Genomic DNA, 21,642 nt, shown 5'->3' with positions numbered 1-21,642 from the left:
ATCGTTCTAAATTAAACAGTTATGTGCTTTGTTCTGTTTGTCTTAAAATTACACTTATCTTATAGTTATTATGGAAACACTAAACATAGCTCGTTTTAGCATGACTATTCAAAGAAGTTCTACTGACCCTGGCGTCGGCGTCACACTTTGGTTAAAGTTTTGCATGCTATCATTTAAAGGCATATAGCTTTGAAAATTATTATACCCCCACAAAACGAAGTTTGGGGGGTGGTATATCCTTTCCGCAGCCTTAACATACTAAAACGTATTAGCGTCTGATGGCCCTTTCGCGCTTCCGTAGAAACATTATTTATTACACGAAACTTATTTTAAAATATTTCTGAAATGTCTAGGTCTGCAGCTCTCAAATATGGTTATATCTTACATCTGAGGCATACACTGACACTCGGACAACATCAAAAATGACATTTTCAGCGATTTGATGAAGTTCCAAAATTATCAATGTACCCTTGGTCCGTTACGGACCCCTGTGGGATTTGTGTTTATCCAGAGCTCAAATATTTTTTCATAGATTAAAAGCTAACATGCTGTACTAAAGCCCAGGTAATTTCAATTCGTAATAAAATGCTGAAAATTGGCTCCCCAATAGCAAAAAAAAAAAAAAAAAAAAAAAAGAAGTCCACGCGCATACATTTTATTTACTTCCGGATATAGCTGAAGGTCGAGTGACGTCATTTTCTGTGTTGTCAAAAACATACATATGCCTGGCGAGATTGCATAAATATGTGCTGGCCATCCTAAAGATATAGGAGTGAGCTTGGCGGTCGGTCGGTCGGTTGGTCCGTTGGTTTCCATGGTTTCCGGATGATAACTCTTGAAAGGCTTGACTGCTTTAAATAATTTTTGGTTCACAAGTGCAACATCAAAAATTACAGATCAGATTTGAATTTGGGGTTAGTAGGTCAAAGGTCAAGGTCACAGTGACCCCGAACAATAGAATGGTTTCCGGATGATAACTCATGAAAGGCTTGACCGATTTAAATAATTTTTGGTACACAAGTGTAACATCATGAAATACAGGTCAAGTTCGACTTTGAGGTCTGTAGGTCAAAGGTCAAGGTCACAGTAACTCGGAACAGTTAAATGGTTTCCGGATGATAACTTGAGAACGCTTGGGCCTAGGATCATAAATGTTACACAGGTGTAACATTATGAAATACAGGTCAAGTCCTACTTTGAGATCAGTAGGTCAAAGGTCAAGGTCACAGTGACTCAGAACAGTTAAACGGTTTTGGGATGATAACTTGAGAACGCTTGGGTCTAGGATCATAAATTTTTGTACACAGGTGTAACATGATTGAATACAGGTCACGTTCGACTTTGAGGTCAAAGGTCAAGGTCACAATAATACAAAACAGTTAAACGGTTTCCGGATGATAACTTGAGAATGCTTGGGCCTAGGATCATGAAAATTGATAGGGAGGTTGGTTAGGACCAGCAGATGACCCCTAATTATTTTGAGGTTAGTAGGTCAAAGGTCAAGGTCACAGTGACCTGGAACAATTAAACTGTTTTCGGACAATAACTTCAGAATGCTTGGGACTAGGATCACGAAACATAATAGGGATGTTGGTCATGACCAGCAGATGACTTGTAATGATTTTGAGTTTGAAAGGTCAAAGGTCAGAGTGACCTGGAACATTTAAACCTTTTTCGGACAATAACTTGAGAACGCTTAGGCCAAGGATCTTGAAACTTCATTGGGAGGTTGATCATGACCAGCAGATGATCTCTATTGATTTTGAGGTCAGTAGGTCAAAGGTCAAGTAAGTTCAGCTTTGACATTGGCTTAGTTCTGTGATAAAGCCATATTGTGGGGGTATAATTCGTCACTCCTGTGACAACTCTAGTTTTTTCTTTTACTAACCTCACTTAGTGAAGCTCCATATTTCTGACATGTATTTTGGTCAAATTATGCCCTCTTTTGGACTTAGAAAATCCTGGTTATAGTTTTGCATGCAAGTTACTATCTCCAAACCTGATGCAGATATTGAATTAAAACTTCATATGTGTCTTCAGGGTTATAAAACTAGGTGATAACTCTGACATGCATTTTGGCCAAATTATGCCCCCTTCTAGACTTAGAAAGTCCTGGTTAAAGTTTTGCATGCAAGCACATATAGCAGTCATTTAAAGTAGGGATGGCAACGAATAGCAATTTTGGTATTCGAATATTCGGTCAGCCTTCCGAACGAATATTCGAATATTCGGTCATCAAATGATCAACAAATCAACTCAAAATCTTATGAATTTATCGTACCCTTAGCAGCGAACTGCATTAATTCTACTTTCGTTTACACCGGCAGTAATTTAGACATTGACGAATTAAGACTGATTTATCGTTCTCATCACTTGTTCATCTTTTTGAATATAAAATATTTGTTATTTGCCTCCATTTACATATAATCTATATAGGTTTTAGTTATTTTTACATGCTTTTACAGGGATGTAGCCCTCCCGTAAGTAAGGTTCTCGCCACACATATTACACGAAGCCGACTTCTTATCGGATGATCGCGTGAAATACTTTAAAAAGACAGTCGGCATTGCTTGCATTTTGACAGTAGATTCATGTAATAGCATGAACAATATTTTCGATTAAACGGGATGTAAAATTAAGACTGTGGTGGTGGGGGAGTCTTATAAAAGATATATTTTGCTTAACTTTACCCTTTGTCTGAATATTGAGTAGATTCTACTATTTTTTTATAGTAGATTCTAATATTCGTTGCCATCCCCAATTTAAAGGCATATAGCTTTGAAATTTATTTTTTCTTTTTCTAGGTCTATTACTTACCTCACTGGGTCAAGTCCCATAACTCTGACATGTATTTTGGCTAAATTATGCCCCCTTTTGGACTTAGAACATCCTGGTTAAAGTTTTACATGCAAGTTACTATCGCCAGAACTAATGCAGATACTGGATTGAAATTCTATAAATATTTTAAGATTTAGGGTAATATTCCTGCTTCTAGGACAAAAACTTGAATAGTCAGGCATTGGCTGTCTTGCGGACAGCTCTTGTAAATATGGCCATTTCACATGATTGGCTTGATTTGCATAATACTTATTGTTAATATTTATGCGAGGATCAATGTTTGCGAGGTGAGGGACCCTGCAAATATATTGAAAATTAAACACCCGCAAAAGTTCTGCTTTTACAGTAGTCTCCAAACTTCGTTTCTAATCTAGGATTCAGTTGACCAATGAGAATACTGCATTCAGAGACTGGTCCTCAGACTCAGTTTTATAACCTTGAAGACAGATCTTTATTTTTTTTTATAACTGGAAATTCAAGTCTTCCAGTTATGTAGGTTCAGATATTCTATATTTACAAGAAGAAGCGGTAATTTTATATTAAGATTAACTTGCTATCTGCATGAACAGATGTTTCTCATATTGTAAATGTATTTTATTGGATAAATTCAGATACACTATACTTTCTTGTTCTTTACACACTATATTTACATTTAACATACAGATATTAGAATTGATCTGCAGTTCGCTGTGAGAGCATTATCATTTGAATTTTGTGTTTCCAGCAGTATAAGGTCATCGTTGCAGCAGTATACAAAACAAAATCCACTCAAATAGTTAAAATTTGTATTCACTATTAAACAATGCTTGGAAAAGTGAACAAAAGGTGGCCTTTATTTGGCATCTGTGGTCTATGGTGTTTAAAAAATCTGAAATTGTTTAATCTAGAAGCTTGTGGTCTTTCAAATAGATGAATTCATGTCCTTAGGGAAAAAGCAAAATGTAGAAACTTTTCCATGGTACTCACAATTATTAATATTTTTAAAAACAATTGAGTCCTACCAAAAAGCTATGAACCCTTCCTATTATACTCTGTCATGAAGAAAACATAGACATTACTGTTGAAGATTCTTAATGCTTTTTCTTGTTTGGTAATTATCTCGACACATGCTATAATACAACAAATAACACAGGCCCTCGTGTGATATGGAATATTGTCAGCCTTTAAAAAATAATAACACCAAAGTCACTAGCCTATGTTTCTCAGGTTGACCATATCCGATATACCCTCTGCTGGCCTGTGTTATTTATATACCGGTAATGCTTATGATACACAATGTCATATTTACATTAAATAACAAATTGATTTACATGTTCTTTTTTTTTTTTCCGTCTAGGTGTGGCAAAGGTATACGCTTACTGGATAGTTATCAATTACAGAGAGGCATACAATATGTTTGCATGTAATGGTATACTCTTCAATCATGAGAGTCCCAGAAGAGGTAATGTTATAAGTAATCAGATCTGTATTGATGAAAATGCACACGTTTTGCAGCAGAAAAGTTGTGCACATTAATTTTATGAGGACAATATTTATTAGCTTACCAGAGCACAAAATGCTTTCGGTTAGTTGTAAATTAATTGTAATCACAGTGCGTGTTCTATCTGGTGTCGTGATTTTCTACAGTATTGTTCAAGTTATTTCAATTTGTAGGAAAATCATTATTGCCAGAGCTCATAATAGAATAAAAGAGAAATGACCTTCTCCTAAAACCCTAGTCCGACTTTAAAATAGTTTCACAAAAATGTCTTTGGGTCACCCTCTTTAAGAATTATTAAAAGCTATCTTGATTTGTCTAAAAGGAAAAAAAAAAACGGAAAAAAAACAACAGAAAAGTACCAGCAAAAAGAGAAAATCCTTGTCATGGGCGTATCTAGACTTATCTTTGTGGTTCTATGGTAAATTTTGAAAATCTTCTCCGCTGAATCTGCAGGCCAGTTCTCTTCAGCAGAAATGTTTCTTGCAATACTTGTTTGGGATTGAATATAGGGTCATCATAGCTCTTTAGTTACATACACAGTAACTGTTACACTTTATTGTACCCCCCGACAACAAAGTTGTAAGGGGGGGTATATTGGTTTCAGGTTTGTCTGTCTGTCTGTCTGTCTGTCTGTCTGGCCGTCTGTCCGTAGACGCAATCTTGTGCGCACCATCTCTCCTTATCCCCTTGACAGAATTTAATGAAACTTCACACAAGTGATCAGTACCAACAGTAGTTGTGCATGGGGCATGTTAGGTTCTTTTAGAAAAAAAAATTGCAGAGTTATGGGACTTTGTTTTTTTGTTACTATACTATATACATAGACACAATCTTGTGCGCACCATCTCTCCTCATCCCCTTGACACAATTTAATGAAACTTCACACAAGTGATCAGTAACAACAGTAGTTATGCATGGGGCATGTTAGGTTCTTTCAGGAAAAAAATTTGCAGAGTTATGGGACTTTGTTCCTTGTTAACATACTATGTACATACAGTCTGCATATGCAATCTTGTGCGTGCCTAATCTACCAAACCCTTGCACACAATTTAATGAAACCTCACACAAGTGATCAGTACAAACCCTAGTTGTGCATGGTGCATGTTACATTCTTTTAGATAAATATTCTGCATAGTTATGGGACTTTGTTTTTTGTTACTATACTGTATATTACAGTCTACATAATTATGCAATCTTGTGTGCGTCAAATTGCAATGTACTGTGTCAGTGCATGCGGGGGGTACATTCATCACCTTTAGTGATAGCTCTAGTTTTTATTATATGATAATCTTTTGCTTTAGACAGGGGCTAACAATGTTTATTTACCTGAACTGTCTAGAAGATTAGGAAAACACACATCTTATCAAGACAGAAATGTTAGATCATTTTTAGCTCATCTGATGTTTTGAAAAAAAAAATGAGTTATTATCATCACTTGATCGGCGTTGGTGTTGCCTGGTTAAGTTCTATGTTTAGGTGAAGCTTTTCTCCTAAACTGTCAAAGCTATTGCTTTAAGACTTGCAACACTTGTTCATCATCAATAGCTGACTCTGTACTGCAAGAAACATAACTCCATCTTGCTTTTTGCAAGAATTATGGCCCCTTTTGGACTTAGAAAACCATGGGTAGGACAATATTTCTACATGTATTAAACAGAGACAAAAAAAATCAGATGAGTGTCTGCATCTGCAAGGAGATGCTCTTGTTCTTGTCTTCCATTAATATCTTTGCAAAATTTTCTTTGTTGATAGCATTATAATGTAACCTCACAATACACACATGTATTTTGTCTTTTCTGTCGGAAAAAAAAAAATAACATGATCATCTACACTGAAACAATAGGGTTATTATAACAAGACCTTTTCTGAAATGTTTTATTTGGCTCAAGTGGATGTTGCCAGGCCTGGAACCCATGAGGTGCTTGCTGTGAGTGTGCTTCGGTCTGGCAAAGTACACAAGAGCCGAATGCATCATTGCAGGTCAAAGTTATTATTATATATAATTATTTTTATATACATCCTTCTAGTGTTATGTCAGTCAGAATAAACTACAATTTTAGATGAATAAGATTGAAAACTTTTTTGTAACAGTGAACTTCTTGATGCATAGAATGCTGAGACGCCATCATTACAATATTGTCGATTGAATATTTTTCCATAACTGTTGGGAGTTCAATATTTTTCCATATCTCTTGGGACTTGAATAAAGGGTTTTGTATTTATTAGTGAAATACATACTGTTTTTGGGACGAAAAATCTGTGAATTTATAATAAAGTTTAGTCTTTCCACCCTGGGTAAGCAAGAAAAGGTGTAGGTCTTATAATAGCTGGAATGCTGCATGTTTGCACTGAGGTCATTATCATGTCCCAAGTAGACACTGTTACTGAATTCTTGTGCAAGAAATGGTTTTAAAAGTCTTGAAATATCTCTTTGTTGTTTCACATTCTGTTGTGTTAATTTGATGCATTTCAAACGTCATTTCTCTCTTTAAACAAAGATAAGAGTGTGTGTGTGTTTGGGTTTAACGTCTTTTTCAACAATTTTTCAGTCATATAAACGATGGAAACAAAGATAAGACATTCTTCTTCTGCTTCTAGCATTTTTATGCAAAGATTAATTTGCCGTCTCTTTTTATGGGAGGTATCAGGGTATGGTTCTTCACCATTTATAGCCTGTGTTGATTGTGCATCAAATTTGTGTGTTTTAGGAGAGACGTTTGTGACAAGAAAGATAACCAGGGCTGTAGCAAAGATAACTCTAGGTCAACAAAAGCTACTAGAGTTAGGGAACCTGGACTCTATGAGAGATTGGGGCCATGCTAAAGATTATGTAGAGGTAAGTATTTAGGTATTTTGACAATAACACCCTACCCACAAATCCAACTGTGCTAAGTTTTACATAGCTGGACCAGCTATCCCTTTCTTGCCTGTCAACTTTATGCTAAATTCAGAAAAGTTGGTGACAAAATATAGTCTTGTTTCATTAAATTTTCATGTCAAAATTACCTCTTTTTGTTTCAATAATTGAAACCAAGATGGATAACTCTCCATGTAAAATACCAGAGGGAATTAGGGTTACCTCCCTTCTGCCAGCAATACGTTGAGTCAGTTTTGTGTGGTAGGTCCAATTCATTTTAGTCAGACATGTTTATTTTGCACAACATATTGTGCAATATTAATTTTATGACTATTCTGTTATTTGTGTTGATCTGTTGTATCCAGCTGCATGTTAAATGCCTTGGATTGAAAATAAAACTGAAAACTGAAAATTTAAAGTAATTCAATCAAAAAGATGCTTCCATAGGATAGTCAACAAAGTCCCTAATAATAATAATAAATAGATCCAGTTTTTTCCCATTTTTAGCATATTTGCACGTAAACTGGGGCCAGATGGGCATAGTTTCACCAGTGGAATGTTTTTTACATTAAATAAGACACTTTTCATGCTTATATTTGCATGTTTTCAAGTTGTTTCCTTGGAATTGAAAGTAGGTTGTTTATTCTACGGACTGCTTTCTGAAATGCGGCAATATGAGGGTACCTGACTTCAGTTGACTTGCATTTCACTGCGTACAATTCAACACCCCTTTTTCTTTTCATTTTCTTGAAGTAAATGTATGGATGTCTTGTAGAAAATAGTTCAGTGACAGAGTGAAAATCTGGAAACTGTTGCAAAATGGATCTGAAGTAGCTGAATTTTATATGAAACAAAAACCAGTTTCTTTTATTAGTATAATAACTTTTAGGAATGTATAGAAGGAGTTTGCTCCCTTTGTCTTAGGCATTAATTATATTTTAAGGCATTTTACATTTTCAATACTTTTTGTCATTTTCAGGCCATGTGGTTAATGTTACAACAAGAGAAACCTGAAGATTTTGTTATATCAATGAATGAAAGTCATAGTGTGAGAGAATTCGTTGTTAAAGCTTTTAAAAAAGTGGGTAAAGATATAATGTAAGTATAAATGTATCATCTAGGGTCAAAAACAAGGTCATTGATTCTTTTCATAGACAATAGATTTTATGTGTTTTACCTGATTAATATGAAAACTTATAAAAAAATATAGGCTTTAGAAAGATTTGATTTAATAGAACATTTGGGCTGGTTATTTTTAGCTCACCTGAGCCAAAGGCTCATGGTGAGCTTTTGTGACTGCTCGATGTGCGTCGTGCATCCGTCAACAGTTTCTTAAAAAATCTTCAAAACCACTGGGCAGATCTACACCAAACTTCACAGGAATGATCCTTGGGTGACCCCACTTTCAAAATTGTTCAAAGAATTGAATTCCACTAAGAACTCTGATTGCCATGGCAACTGAAAGGAAAAACTTAAAAAATCTTATTATCCAAAACTGCAAGGCATAGAGCCTAGATATTTTGCATGTGACATCATCTACCATAGATACCAATGTATAATGCGCAGTTTTTTTTACTTACGGGACCACCCCCGAATCGTTATTTGCATTGTACACAGTTATAGATGATTTTCCAACTTCAAAATAAGTTTGTTTACGATTTTTACCATTTTGGTAAAGGGATACTACTCTGCGTGCTAACTGTCTATGCTGATATCTAAGATTGGCGTTACGTTCCGTAAAAGATCGAGTAGTTTATTTTTCTTTCAAACAAAATTAATTTCATGTAAATTTAAAAGTATTTTGATGAAAGAAATATTAAAAAATCACAAATATTATGATACTAATTAAAGATCGAGTTTTATCTTAAACTGAGATCAAACTGTGAACAACAAAATTGACACGAGGTGTCAAGCTAATTGCCGATAATTACAATTACAAAAAGACTATTACACCTTTTATTATCTGTTTGAATTGAGAAGCTCATGTCATTTTGAAAGAAACCTTTCCGAAATATTAAAACAATTGCTTTCTATTTATTCAAAAATTTTAATTAAAAAAACAGAAACAACAAATATAGTCTGTTATGCTGTAGTTTCGATCCCCTTAACACTTCATTCTGCGCATGCGCATTAACAAAGACATGTGCGAGTGTGAAAATTAGGTCAAAGTATATTTTGGGCATTCCTTCAAAGATATAAATAGCTTAAAACACAAAGAAATATTAAATATATAAATTATGCATACATAAAACCAGCCATGTCATCGGTCTGAATCACTAAAAAGCTCTCTTGTTAATTCGCACCTTCTGAATGCATATGTGTAGAAAGTCTTGTTTAATGTGAAAAATTAGTATTTACCACCAGGGATCAGCCTAGGTCAAAATTTTAGGGAGAAGTGACTTCTCCCTCCACAGAATTAAGGGAGAAGTTGAGAAAGGAGAAGAATCGGCATAGCATTCAGTTTCTTGCCTATATATATCCACTTTCTGTGGGTCTAGCTTAACTTATAAACAGTAATTATTTAAGGAAATTGATTCTTGCATTATCGTTTTCATGAATTTCTAAATAAAGTATAAACTTAGCTATGAAAAAGGCGCCTTTAAATTTTTATCCAAAATTTACATGTCCGAAATTCGTAAATTTAACAGGTGCACGATCAAAACGGCGTGAAAATTTTCTTTAATGTTTCGATTCTCGTACTTTAATAATGCCCGATTTTTGCACAAACTTGTTCAGATTTATACATTTAATTTATTTATTTATTTTTTTTTGAAAATAATACCAAACTCGTAGTTAATGGCGATCTTTTTTACAATATTTTGTACGGCAGTTCTGACGGTGGCGAAATCATTTTTTATCCACAGTACCCGAGCCGTTCATTTACAGAAATTGACCGTAATTATGGTAATTAAAATAATTTTTGAAGTAATCTTTAATAAAATGAAAGAATAATATACAATTGTTGCATAAAATCATGCTCTCGTTAAGTTTATCGGCTTTTTACACGCCGATTGAAAATTTTCAAAATGGCTGCGGCTTAAAATATTATTGATTGACACTGTTAGATATTAACGCTACCATTGGCTGAAGTTTGACAGGCGAGTAGGCGGGGTTGACTATGGATTTATCGATAATTTAATCTAGAATATGCATCAAGTTTTGCAACTTTAAGTAAACAGATAATAACTCGCTGAAAAACTCGGCGATTTGGATTTCGCCCGGAGGTGATAATTAGGCGAAGTGGCCGACTTTAAAGCGACGATATCGCTCAAATCGCCTTGTAGGCTGATCCCTGACCACACAGTTCACTTTGTTCATTCCACCTTGAAGCCACTTGTATGTAGAATTGTAAAATAACAATGTACAAACTGGAAAGTGTAACTTTTAAAAACACATGTCAACTGGATGATTAGTTTCTGGATGAAGAAATTAGTTTTAGGCACTGCAGCCTTATTTCGTTTGACCCTCTATAAGACACCAATTAGTTGGTTGAAAAATCAAAAATACTGGCATTATGCAACAAAATGTATTATTATAAAAGATTCAAAACAAAATCAAAAAATTTAGAGTCAAAAGAGCAGGTGCCCGGACAATTGCATGACCCAACAACCCGCGAAAACGTCAGCCGCTCGCCTCATTTTGCATGAAAAATGGTGGACCAGTTAGTATGAATTTAACGGTAAAATACGGGGTTTTTGAAAAGGAAGCAACTACCGTCTGAAAAATCAATACACAACTGCAAGAGTACGGCTGTGTGGAAGAAAGTTTAGCAAAAATTAAATGGAAACTTCAGCGATTTAATGGCGGGAATTTTGATGAAATTAAGGTCGAATATATACTGTGGCAACCATTTGTTTGATGATTTATCTGCTTTTTGCGAATGTTGAGTGATAAATTCGCGTTTTACGCTTAGGTGAATCTTCGACGTATCGAACATAACCGTTACTTGGCTGATGGCAGATGCGTCTCGTGCGTTATTTCGGAAAATGCTAAGGGATTGAGACCACAGGAAGGGTCGAATTGACAAGAAGCAGGCATAACAATATCTTATTAGTTTTATTTTCAAGAAAACAAAAATCAATAGTACTGCAAGACCAATGCTGCTCTGCGCCGCAGAGGTAAAATTTATTACCGATGTTGATGTAAACCCTACTTTCGTTTTCCATCCACCTCAAAATTGACCAAAAATGTTTTTTTCCCCAGGATTTCGGACTAAAATCGGGGGTGTGCATTATACACAGGTGTGCATTATACATGGGTATCTACGGTAATGGTCCTTTATGAAGATTGTTCAAATTATGCCCCTGGGGTGAAAAGAGGCCCCGCCCAGGTGGTCCCGAGTTTTACATAGACATAATTTATAGGAAAAAAATTTAAAAATCTTCTTGTCTGAAACTGCAAGGCCTAGGCTTTTGATATTTGGTATGTTGCATTGCCTAGTGGTCCTCTACCGAGATTATTCAAATTATTCCCCTGGGGTGAAAAGAGGCCCAACCCAGGGGTCAAAAGTTTTACATTGACTTGTATAGGAAAATACTTTAAAAATCTTCTTGTCTAAAAGTTCAAGGCCTAGGTCTTTGATATTTGGTATATAGCATTGCCTAGTAGTTCTCTAACAAGATTGTTTAAATTATGACCCTTTGTTCACAATTCTTTTAATTCAGAATCATTATACATGCATTTTTGTGCTACCCAGAAGATTTTCATAGGGGTAGTCTAGAGGGACAGTACAACTTTGTCTTTTTGTCTGTTTGTCTGTCTGATCATCCCATCTTTATACAGGTAATCCATACAGTTTTCAAGGGATCTAGCCAAATCATACAGATATGTATCAAGATGAAGTGACACTGTGCTTACTGTTAGGACATGAATGTACCCTGCCTGGTTTAGAAGTTATGGCCCTTGGAAATCTTAGTGAATACTGTGTATTGCTGTAAAATGACATAAGCCTTGTCCATATATCTCCTTTAGCAGTTTTCCAAGGTCTGAATCAGACTTACAGTAAAGATTTACTATGAAGTAAACTAGTGCAATATGGATGAATGCATCCTACCTTTTTATTAGTCATGACCATTTTCATAATTCAGAATACTTCTGAAAGGCTTTCCCTGATAATTTCGAGGGGTTAAAGCCAGAACGGTATAAGTCCATTTTTCAAATAGTGGAGAAAAACGCAAAAGAAGGTTTTAGACACATAAAACTTTTTACTGAATCAGAATATTTAGGTAAGATTTGGTTATATTATAGACAATAATGTTGTTACAATGTATGAAGAATATAAAAGGACTACTCATAAATTAAATTGGTTTTATAGTTAAAATTGTACTTAACTCAATCTGGCATACAACAAAATGGAAAATAATTCGAGGGTTCAAATGTGTTAAGTGCACTTAGTTCTCTAAAATATTGCAATAATGCTGGTTTTATTCGATGCCATACTGTCACAAGTGCACTTATAACAAAACTATTAAATCTTATGACATGATTTACAAAGACTAAGGCAATATGTGCACTTAGTACAAATAGAAATGTTGAGTAAAATGTGTATAAAATTACAAAATATGTTTAAAATTGTATAACAATTACACTACACAAAATTTCAACAATCCATTCTAGATATTAGTAAAAGAACATTTTCCCATCTTTTTCTATATAGTACCTCTTAAAACAAAACAACTCTTGTACTTTTAATAACTATTCAATATCAGACTCATCACTTACTTTCAACATGTCTGGTTCTGATAGGCAGTCTCTGGCTGCTTTTTCAGAATGAATATTCTTGAAATACTGATGGAATTCTGAAGATCTTGTTCCATCAGAACAAAGCTAAAGAAGTCCTTCCTTTTTTGTATAATGGGAAGTTTTGCCTTGTGGATCGGCAGTAAATCAGATTTTATAGAAGCTTCTTTCCTTGATTTCAGTTTTATACATTGGAAATGTAGGTCATCGAAACTGTATTAAACATATTCATTTGCAGGTTTCTTTAAATTTTAACTTTTTAGTGTTTTTTTTCCACTTTTCTGTCCCTTTTTATCCAAGCTTGTTTTGGACTTCATACTTTGCAATGCTCTTTATGGAAAGAAATTCTCACTGGTAAATGTGCTACAACACAAGGATTTTTTGTTTTTGCCATTCTCACAATTCTATCCGACTGACAGGGTATGAATACACTAACAGTTAAGGAAGTTGCTTTCTTTGCTCTTCTATTTCCTTGTTTATACTACTACTACTCCTCCATTTACAGTCATTATCCGTTTGCATAAGTTCGCTTACTTAAAACTATGTTATTGTATTTTTCTTTTGCATGCCATGTGTATATAAAAATCTCCATGATAAAAATTCCCTTCTCTGAAAAAGACAGTATGTTACAAAATCCCATTCATACTTTTGCAGGGGTATCATATTCCCCTCTTTAAAAATAGCAGGGGTATCATAATCCCCTTCTTGAAAATGTCGGGGCTATCAAAATCCCCTTGATTAGAATACCCTCTACTAAAGAAAATATCAACAAGGGTAACTTTTAAGTTAATATTTGAAGAATTGTGTGGTTCCTATTTTGATAAAGTGAAAATAATCAATGAACTAACTTTAAGTATTATATTAAACTATTTTATATCCAAAATTCAACAAAATAGAACTTTGAGTTTTAACAACTGATAAACTGAAACGGTGGAAGTGAAATTTAAAATTAAACAAACTGAATAATATTTCTCTTATCGTTTTCATTAAACAACAGTATTTTCTGACAAACATATAGATCAACTTTATGCATTGAAGTGTGTCTGAACTTTTAGCTCATAACAATACTGGGGTAAAGACGGAGGATAGCGGATAAGCCATGCCTCACTAACTGACGTTGAATTATACCAACTAAACGCTATTGTCACTAAATGGAAATTCTGTAAAAATAATTATCAATTTTTATTGTACCCCACTTTAATGTTACAGCAACAATTCTCACCTTCACAACAATCACAATGAAAAAACATATGCATTACTGTCCTAGTAAATTATTTTATGTACATGTATGCCAACTTCAAAGTATTCTTCAGATATTTTCCACAATTTACATGTTGAACTTAAATTCGGCAAAGAGAAGAAAAAAAAATTGTAGCAACCTAACTTTCTCTTTATACATGTAATAAACTTGGTTGACAATCAATCTGACTTAAGTACTTGATCTTCTAAACGAAGATCTGAGAACGACCCATTCACACACGTCTTCTGTATATTTTGGATGTCTGACACATTACGACATAAGAATTGTAAATATCAAAAGTCAAGGCTACAGGTAGATTTGCAAAATGTTGTAAGTTAAGCTCTGATTGGCTAGCACAAGGGTCGTCAGAACGAGGCTATAATTAGGTCGTTCTCAGATCCTATGCGTAGCGTAATAGGAGATGTACTTTAGTCAGATGGGGTTGACAATGGAACATGGAATCAGTAAAACTACTTTGACTGCAGATGGTTGGTTTGGTTTTGTGCTCAATTTGTTTGATTTTTTTTTTCTCTATCTCTGGTTTTCATTTTACTATGTTCCTGATTAAACGGTCTCAACGGTTTTTTCATCTGTTCTGTCAACTCTTTGTTTTCTGTTCACTGCACAAGCTTGACAAAAAACTGATTGTTTACCTCCTTTTATAATTCCCTCTCATAGTTTTAATACTTTTCTTTGCCAAACTATTTAATATATACGAATATGGCAGAATACTGTTAAATCTCGAGTTTTCACCATTTTAGCAGGGAACAATATAAGTTTTCATGTGATTATAACATAAACCTTAATAAAAATATTACTTTCCATTTACAATTAACAATTATATACCTTGTGGATACAAGTTCTGAACGTATTTTCTTTCCTAATTAACCAAAGGTGTTAATTCCAGAATGTATTAAGTGATCATATTTCATTTGCGCCTTGAATTATTAACATAATGTGTTACTTCTAGAATGGTTTAAGTGCACTTTTATCGTTTTGGCACATTTTTTACCTTACATAATATATCAAAATGTATACCGCCAGAAGGAACTAAGTGCATTTAAATCCTTCTGGTTTTCATGTTAATGCACTTATAACGTTCTGGCATACAACAATACTGATGATAAGCACTTATTGCGATATGGTTCCCTTTGATATCTTAGGTTTTATACCTTATATGGTGCCAGAGATAAGGGCAAAAGAAGGAGCTTTAAAAAAGGTATTAAAAAGTCTAAAAAAGTGATTTTCAGTAAAACGTGGACTTATACCGTTCTGGCTTTAACCCCTCGATTTATTCTGCTTTCAAGAGAACAGAAATATATATTTACATGTATGTATGAAATGAAATTATTTTAGGCATTTCAGTGAAATACTGTAATGTATAAGTGAAACAAATTTGATATCTTCTCTAATTACACAAAATAAAGATATACACTCCACCGTAATAAAATGTAAAAGAACTCTGGAAACTTCATAGAACTATTTGACAATTTTTCTACATAATTCTATATTTCGACATCATGCCCTTGTCATTGTGCTGGTAAAATAGGTATAACATGGTTAAAACCATTGGAAATCATAAAATAAAAAGAAAAATTGTTTGATTTACATGTGAGATAGAAATATATTTCACTCGAGAACACATATACTTTACTTTTTCACTCATGACTATGCCACTCATGAAAATATTGTATATGGTGTTCACTCAGTGACATATACTCAATCTTACATTGAAATAAACAAATATCTTCAATATATTCAAAGGGCATACTTGTACCTTGCCTGGTTTCTGTGTTATGAAATTTTACACAACACAGAATGCTAATGAAAACTTGTCTTTTTAATCCCCCGCCGTGGCGGAGGGATTATAGGAATGGTCTGCGTCCGTCCGTCCGTCCTTCCGTCCGTCCTTCGGTCCGTAACAAATTCGTGTCCGGTCCATATCTCCTAAACCCCTTGAAGGATTTTCTTGAAACTTGGGTCAAATGATCACCTCATCAAGACGATGTGCAGAACCTATAAGTCAGCCTTGTCGGTTCAAGGTCAAGGTCACAACTCAAGGTCAAAGGTTTGAGCCTGCCATTTTGTGTCCGCTCTATATCTCCTAAACCCCTTGAAGGAATTTTATAAAACTTGGGTCAAATGATCACCTCATCAAGACGATGTGCAGAACCCATGAGTCAGCCATGCCGGCTCAAGGTCAAGGTCACAACTCAAGGTCAAAGGTTTGAACCTTCCATTTTGTGTCCGCTCTATATCTCTTAAACCCCTTGAAGGAATTTTATAAAACTTGGGTCAAATGATCAACTCATCAAGACGATGTGCAGAACCCATGAGTCAGTCATGCCGGCTCAAGGTCAAGGTCACAACTTAGGGTCAAAGTTTTGAACCTTCCATTTTGTGTCCGCTCTATATCTCCTAAACCCCTTGAAGGATTTTCATCAAACTTGGGTCAAAGGATCACCTCATCAAGGCGATATGCAGAACTTATGAGTCAGCCATGTCAGCTCAAGGTCAAGGTCACAACTGAAGGTCAAAGGTTTGAGCCTTCCATTTCGTGTCCACTCTATATCTCCTAAACCCCTTGAAGGAATTTTATAAAACCTGGGTCAAATGATTACCTCATCAAGACGATGTGCAGAAATTATGAGTCAACCATGCCAGCTCAAGGTCAAGGTCACAACTAAGGGTCGAAGGTTTGAGCCTTCCATTTGGTGTCCACTCTGTATCTCCTTAACCCCATGAAGGGTTTTCATCAAACTTTGGTCAAATGATCACCAATCAAGAACTCATGAGTCAGCCATGTCAACTCAAGGTCAAGGTCACAACTGTAGGTCAAAGGTTTCAGCTCTGTATCTCCTAAACCCCTTGAAGGATTTTCATGAAACTTTGGTCAAATGATCACCTCATCAAGACGTTGTGCAGAATTCATGAGTCAGCCGTGTCAGTTCAAGGTCAAGGTCACAGCTAAAATCAAAGGTTTTACCCTTTCACTATCCATAGCAGTGGCGGGGGATTTAGCTGTCTTTCAGACTGCCTTGTTAACAACTGTTACAGTTCTCATGAGATCTGGCCCAAAATTAGGGAAGTGTATTACTTTGAAATTAATTTGCGCATACTTTTAGGAGATGTTTGAGCTATGCCTGGTTGAGTGTTATGGCCCTCTAAAAGTTTTGCAAAATGCTATATTTTGCTATGCAGATAAATCCTGTATCAGTTTTCAAGGTTATTTTTTTCCATCCCCACACTTCTATCCTCAAACCCCCCCCCCCAAAAAAAAAACCAAAAAAAACAGAAGTAGTGTACCTATAAGGCATAAAATCATGCAGGAATATTTTTGTCAAGCCCACTTGCAGAAGCGAAGACATAGTTGTCCAAATGGCTGTTCGGTGTATGTGCTTTTGTGCATCCGAATTTGTTTGTCCGGACCATAACTTTGACATGCATGGAGCAATCTTGTTTATATTTGGCATGAATGTTAACCTCAGTGAGATGGAGTGTCACGCGAAAACCCCAAGTTCCTATCTCAAAGGTCAAGGTTACAGTTGGAGGTCAAAGATCATGTCAGATCTTGTCCGGCCTATAACTTTGACATGCATTGAGAAATCTTGTGTATATTTGGCATGAATGTTAACCTCAGTGAGATGGAGTGTCACGCGAAATACCCAGGTTCCTATCTCAAAGGTCAAGGTCACAGTTGGAGGTCAAAGATCATGTAAGATCTTGTCCGGCCTATAACTTTGACATGCATTGAGGAATCTTGTTTATATTCGGCATAAATGTTAACCTCATTGAGACAGACTGTCATGCGCAAACCCCACATTCCTATCTCAAAGGTCAAGGTCACAGTTGTAGCTCAAAGATCATGTCAGATCTTGTCCGGGCCATAACTTTGTCATGCATTGAGGAATCTTGTTTATATTTTGCATGATTGTTTAACTCAGTGAGACTGACTCTATCTCAAAGGTCATGGTCACAGTAAGGGGTCAGAGGGCGGGCTCGACATGTTGCCCGTGGGCTTCTAGTTTAGCATGTGAGGTCATTCATCTGGGGTTACATTTGGCTATCGACTTAGTCAGATGTATGCATGAATGTATTGAAAGTTTGTGTCACATGAATTTCAAAAAAGAATTGCCCTAGAATCATGGAACTTAATAGGAATGATATTTAGCATGTGAATTTGTACACACTGGGATTTGTTTGGGATTTAGCCCCCACCCTAACCCCCAAAGAAGAAATACTTTTTAGCTCCACTATTCGGAGAATAGGGGTGCTCTTCTACTCACCCTGGCGTTGGCGTTGGCGTCGGCGTCAGCGTTGGCGTGAGCTTTCTTGGTTAAAGTTTTTCGGTAACCTTTGTTTTTCTGTCATATCTTTGTTACTATTGCTTATATCTTACTGTAACTTCTCATAAACATTGTCAAGCATACAAACAAAGTATGTGCAGGGGCTGGGCCCATTATACCCAAGGTCAAGGTCACCAAGGTGTTATACTTAGGTTATTTTTAAGGTTAAAGTTTTTCGGCAACCTTTGATTTTCTGTCATATCTTTGTTACTATTGCTTAAATCTTACTGTAATTTCACATAAACATTGTCCAGCAAAACAATGTACAGGGGCTGGGCCCATTATACCCAAGGTCAAGGTCACCAAGGTGTTATACTTAGGTTATTTTTAAGGTTAAAGTTTTTCGGCAACCTTTGTTTTTCTGTCATATCTTTGTTACTATTGCTTATATCTTACTGTAATTTCACATAAACATTGTCCAGCAAAACAATGTGCAGGGACTGGGCCCGTTATACCCAAGGTAAAGGTCACCAAGGTGTTATACTTAAAGGTTATTTATAAGGTTAATGTTTTTTGGCAACCTTTGATTTTCTGTCATATCTTTGTTACTATTGCTTATATGTTACTGTAACTTCACATAAACATTGTCAAGCATACAAACAAAGTATGTGCAGGAGCTGGGCCCATTATACCTAAGGTCAAGGTCACCAAGTTGTTATACTTGGAATTATTTTCATGTTAAATTTTTTCGAAAGCTTCGTTTATAGACATATCTTTGGTACTTTAAAAGATAATGACTTGAAATTAAATATATATCATTATAATCATCATGGGCATGTGTGCTAACAATCCCCATAACTCTGATTGTATTTTTGACCAAATTATGCCCCTTTCATACTTAAAGTTTTTGACAAATTTCGTTTTCTGGACATAACTTTGGTACTGTATATATATATATATATTGAGACATAAATTCATTTTACTGTCAAATCACCAAATAGTGGAGTGGGCTGTCTTACAGAACAGACAGCTCTTGTTTATTTTTCAGTTCCTTTTATCTAGATTTACTTGATGATATCCTGTATCATTCCTACACTGCCCCACCCCCACACCCCTCATAATGTAATATGAAAGTTAACTTAGTCTTGCATTGTCAGCAGTTTACTACATATTATGACATTACAGTATGACACTAAGTAGTGGCACCAGTCTGTACATATTTAGTTGTTTCTATTTATAGATTAGAGGTTTCTTTCTATTTTTAGATGGGAAGGTGAGGGTAAGGATGAAGTAGGAAAGGATAAAGCTACAGGAGATGTCCTAGTCAGAATAAATCCTAAATTTTACAGACCTACTGAAGTGGTAAGTACTACCTTAGAAGAATTTTTTGTGTGCGTGTGTTTGGTTTAATGGCACACTGGCACAGTTACAGGTCATATGGTGACTTTCCAGCTTTCCATGGTGGAGGAAGACCCCCAGGTGCCCCTTCAGGCTTTATTTCATCATAGGCACCTGGGAAGAACCATTGACCTTTAGTACGCCAGCTGGATGGCTTCTTTGCAGGAAGAATTCTATTTCTCAAATGAGGCTTGATCCCACATCAGTGATGGGCAAGTGATTTGAAGTCAGCCACATTTATTATCAAACATGTCAAAAAAACAACACCTTTATTATTACCTCGATGATGCATGTTCAAAATATTCAGTTTTTACAATACATCTTCATTTGCAAAAATCAACTTGTCTGACCCATGTGTTTGCAGTTTATAATGAAATGGCATGGCTATGACCACAGGCAAGCTTAAAACATTCTGGGGGTCACTAAATTTGGTCAAAAGTGTAATAGTACAAACATTGCTCAAGTTTGGTATATAAAAATTACTAAAATAGATAATGAAAGTTTTTATTAAACATGTTACATTTTACATGTTACGCGTTACAGTTGATGAAAAAGTTGTTTCATTCGATATCACTATGCTGAGCATTGTACTGACATAGTATACATTACATTATACTAATTCCTTTCCATCTTCATTTTACATAAATGAATCTGCTGCCATCAGTACTTCAGACAGAGCAACAGATAGGCTGCTTATTTGCGTAAATACTCAATTAAATTTACAAAATATGCAATAGATTTAAAGCAAAAAAACAGCAAAAAAGCTGTCATTACTAACTACTTTTATAGTAGTCAGCTTCAGTTGGGAAAAAGGATGTAAAAAGTATTTTGAAAGACATTATATCAAGTTGTTCAATGTGTTATTTGCAGTAAATAAGAATGGTGACAAGAAGTTTGCACAATCTGGCGATGGTGTCAGTAAAAAACTTTTTAGTGAATCGACAAGTAGGTGTGCGTGGCTGCTCAAAAACTGTGTACAAGACATGTGAATAGTTCAACTGAATACACATAGTGATCAAGTTACCTATTTGTATATTTTCTATGCTACAATTTCATCCGTGTTGAAAGCATAAAAAATGAATCGACTCCCACTGAATTTCATACCCAATTAAATTAAAAGTCATAAAGTAATGTGTTTTAGAATACGCAATTCAGTTTAGCCAATACACAATTCAAATCAAAATTATGAGGTAATACCGATTTTCATTCTGAAACCTTACCTGTTGCTCTGCTTTAGAGCATTTTCAATGATATGAAAACCATATGGAGCAAATTAATATAACACGTCTTCTTACCAAAAGTGAATAGAAAAAACATTGAGATACTAGATTACATACTTGAAAAACAATTCCCTCCGCAGTTTTAATAATGCTCCCATGAAGTTTGCTTTTGAGCAATAATGATATTGAGACTTCTAACTCAATAAAGAGACCAAACCTAGAAAAGCACAGTGACGTAGGTCTAGATCTTTTCTCAAGACAAAAATCAGAAATTGAACTAAACCAAAAATGTATCTGTCACAGAATTATATGCCTTGACTCACTTTACCATATTCATAAACAGCTTGAAATAACATCATTGACAGCTACTTCACAGTGTCACACTGTGTACTAACCTATATGGTGTAAATAGTTTTAATAAATACAGTGAAATCATTTAATTTTGCTGGCATAAAATATATAATGGTTTTGCCCAAAACAGCTATTTTATGGAGCTACAGATTTTTGGATTTTAATCTTAACCTTTAGCCTGCTGGCGGCAAGTGATTCTGCCTTTGCGAACAGTGCAGACCAAGATCATGGTC

General features: G+C 35.2%; 1 protein-coding gene across 3 annotated transcripts in view; it reads left to right on the top strand.

The window, feature by feature from the left end:
• The window catches only part of LOC128557871 (GDP-mannose 4,6 dehydratase-like), a 77,931-nt gene that overhangs the window by 46,974 nt on the left and 9,315 nt on the right, over nt 1-21,642 (top strand). For all 3 annotated transcript variants that reach the window (XM_053546397.1, XM_053546396.1, XM_053546395.1), the window contains 4 exons: nt 4,175-4,279; nt 7,027-7,154; nt 8,155-8,273; nt 19,706-19,802. In XM_053546397.1, coding sequence (XP_053402372.1) covers nt 4,175-4,279; nt 7,027-7,154; nt 8,155-8,273; nt 19,706-19,802 — 449 coding nt within the window. The remainder of the gene's footprint in view (nt 1-4,174; nt 4,280-7,026; nt 7,155-8,154; nt 8,274-19,705; nt 19,803-21,642) is intronic.

Source organism: Mercenaria mercenaria, chromosome 6 (assembly GCF_021730395.1).
Source record: "Mercenaria mercenaria strain notata chromosome 6, MADL_Memer_1, whole genome shotgun sequence".
NCBI classification, from domain to species: Eukaryota; Metazoa; Mollusca; class Bivalvia; order Venerida; family Veneridae; genus Mercenaria; species Mercenaria mercenaria.
The sequence above is the reverse complement of the archived record's forward strand: the minus strand, read 5'-3'. Positions and strand labels throughout refer to the sequence as shown.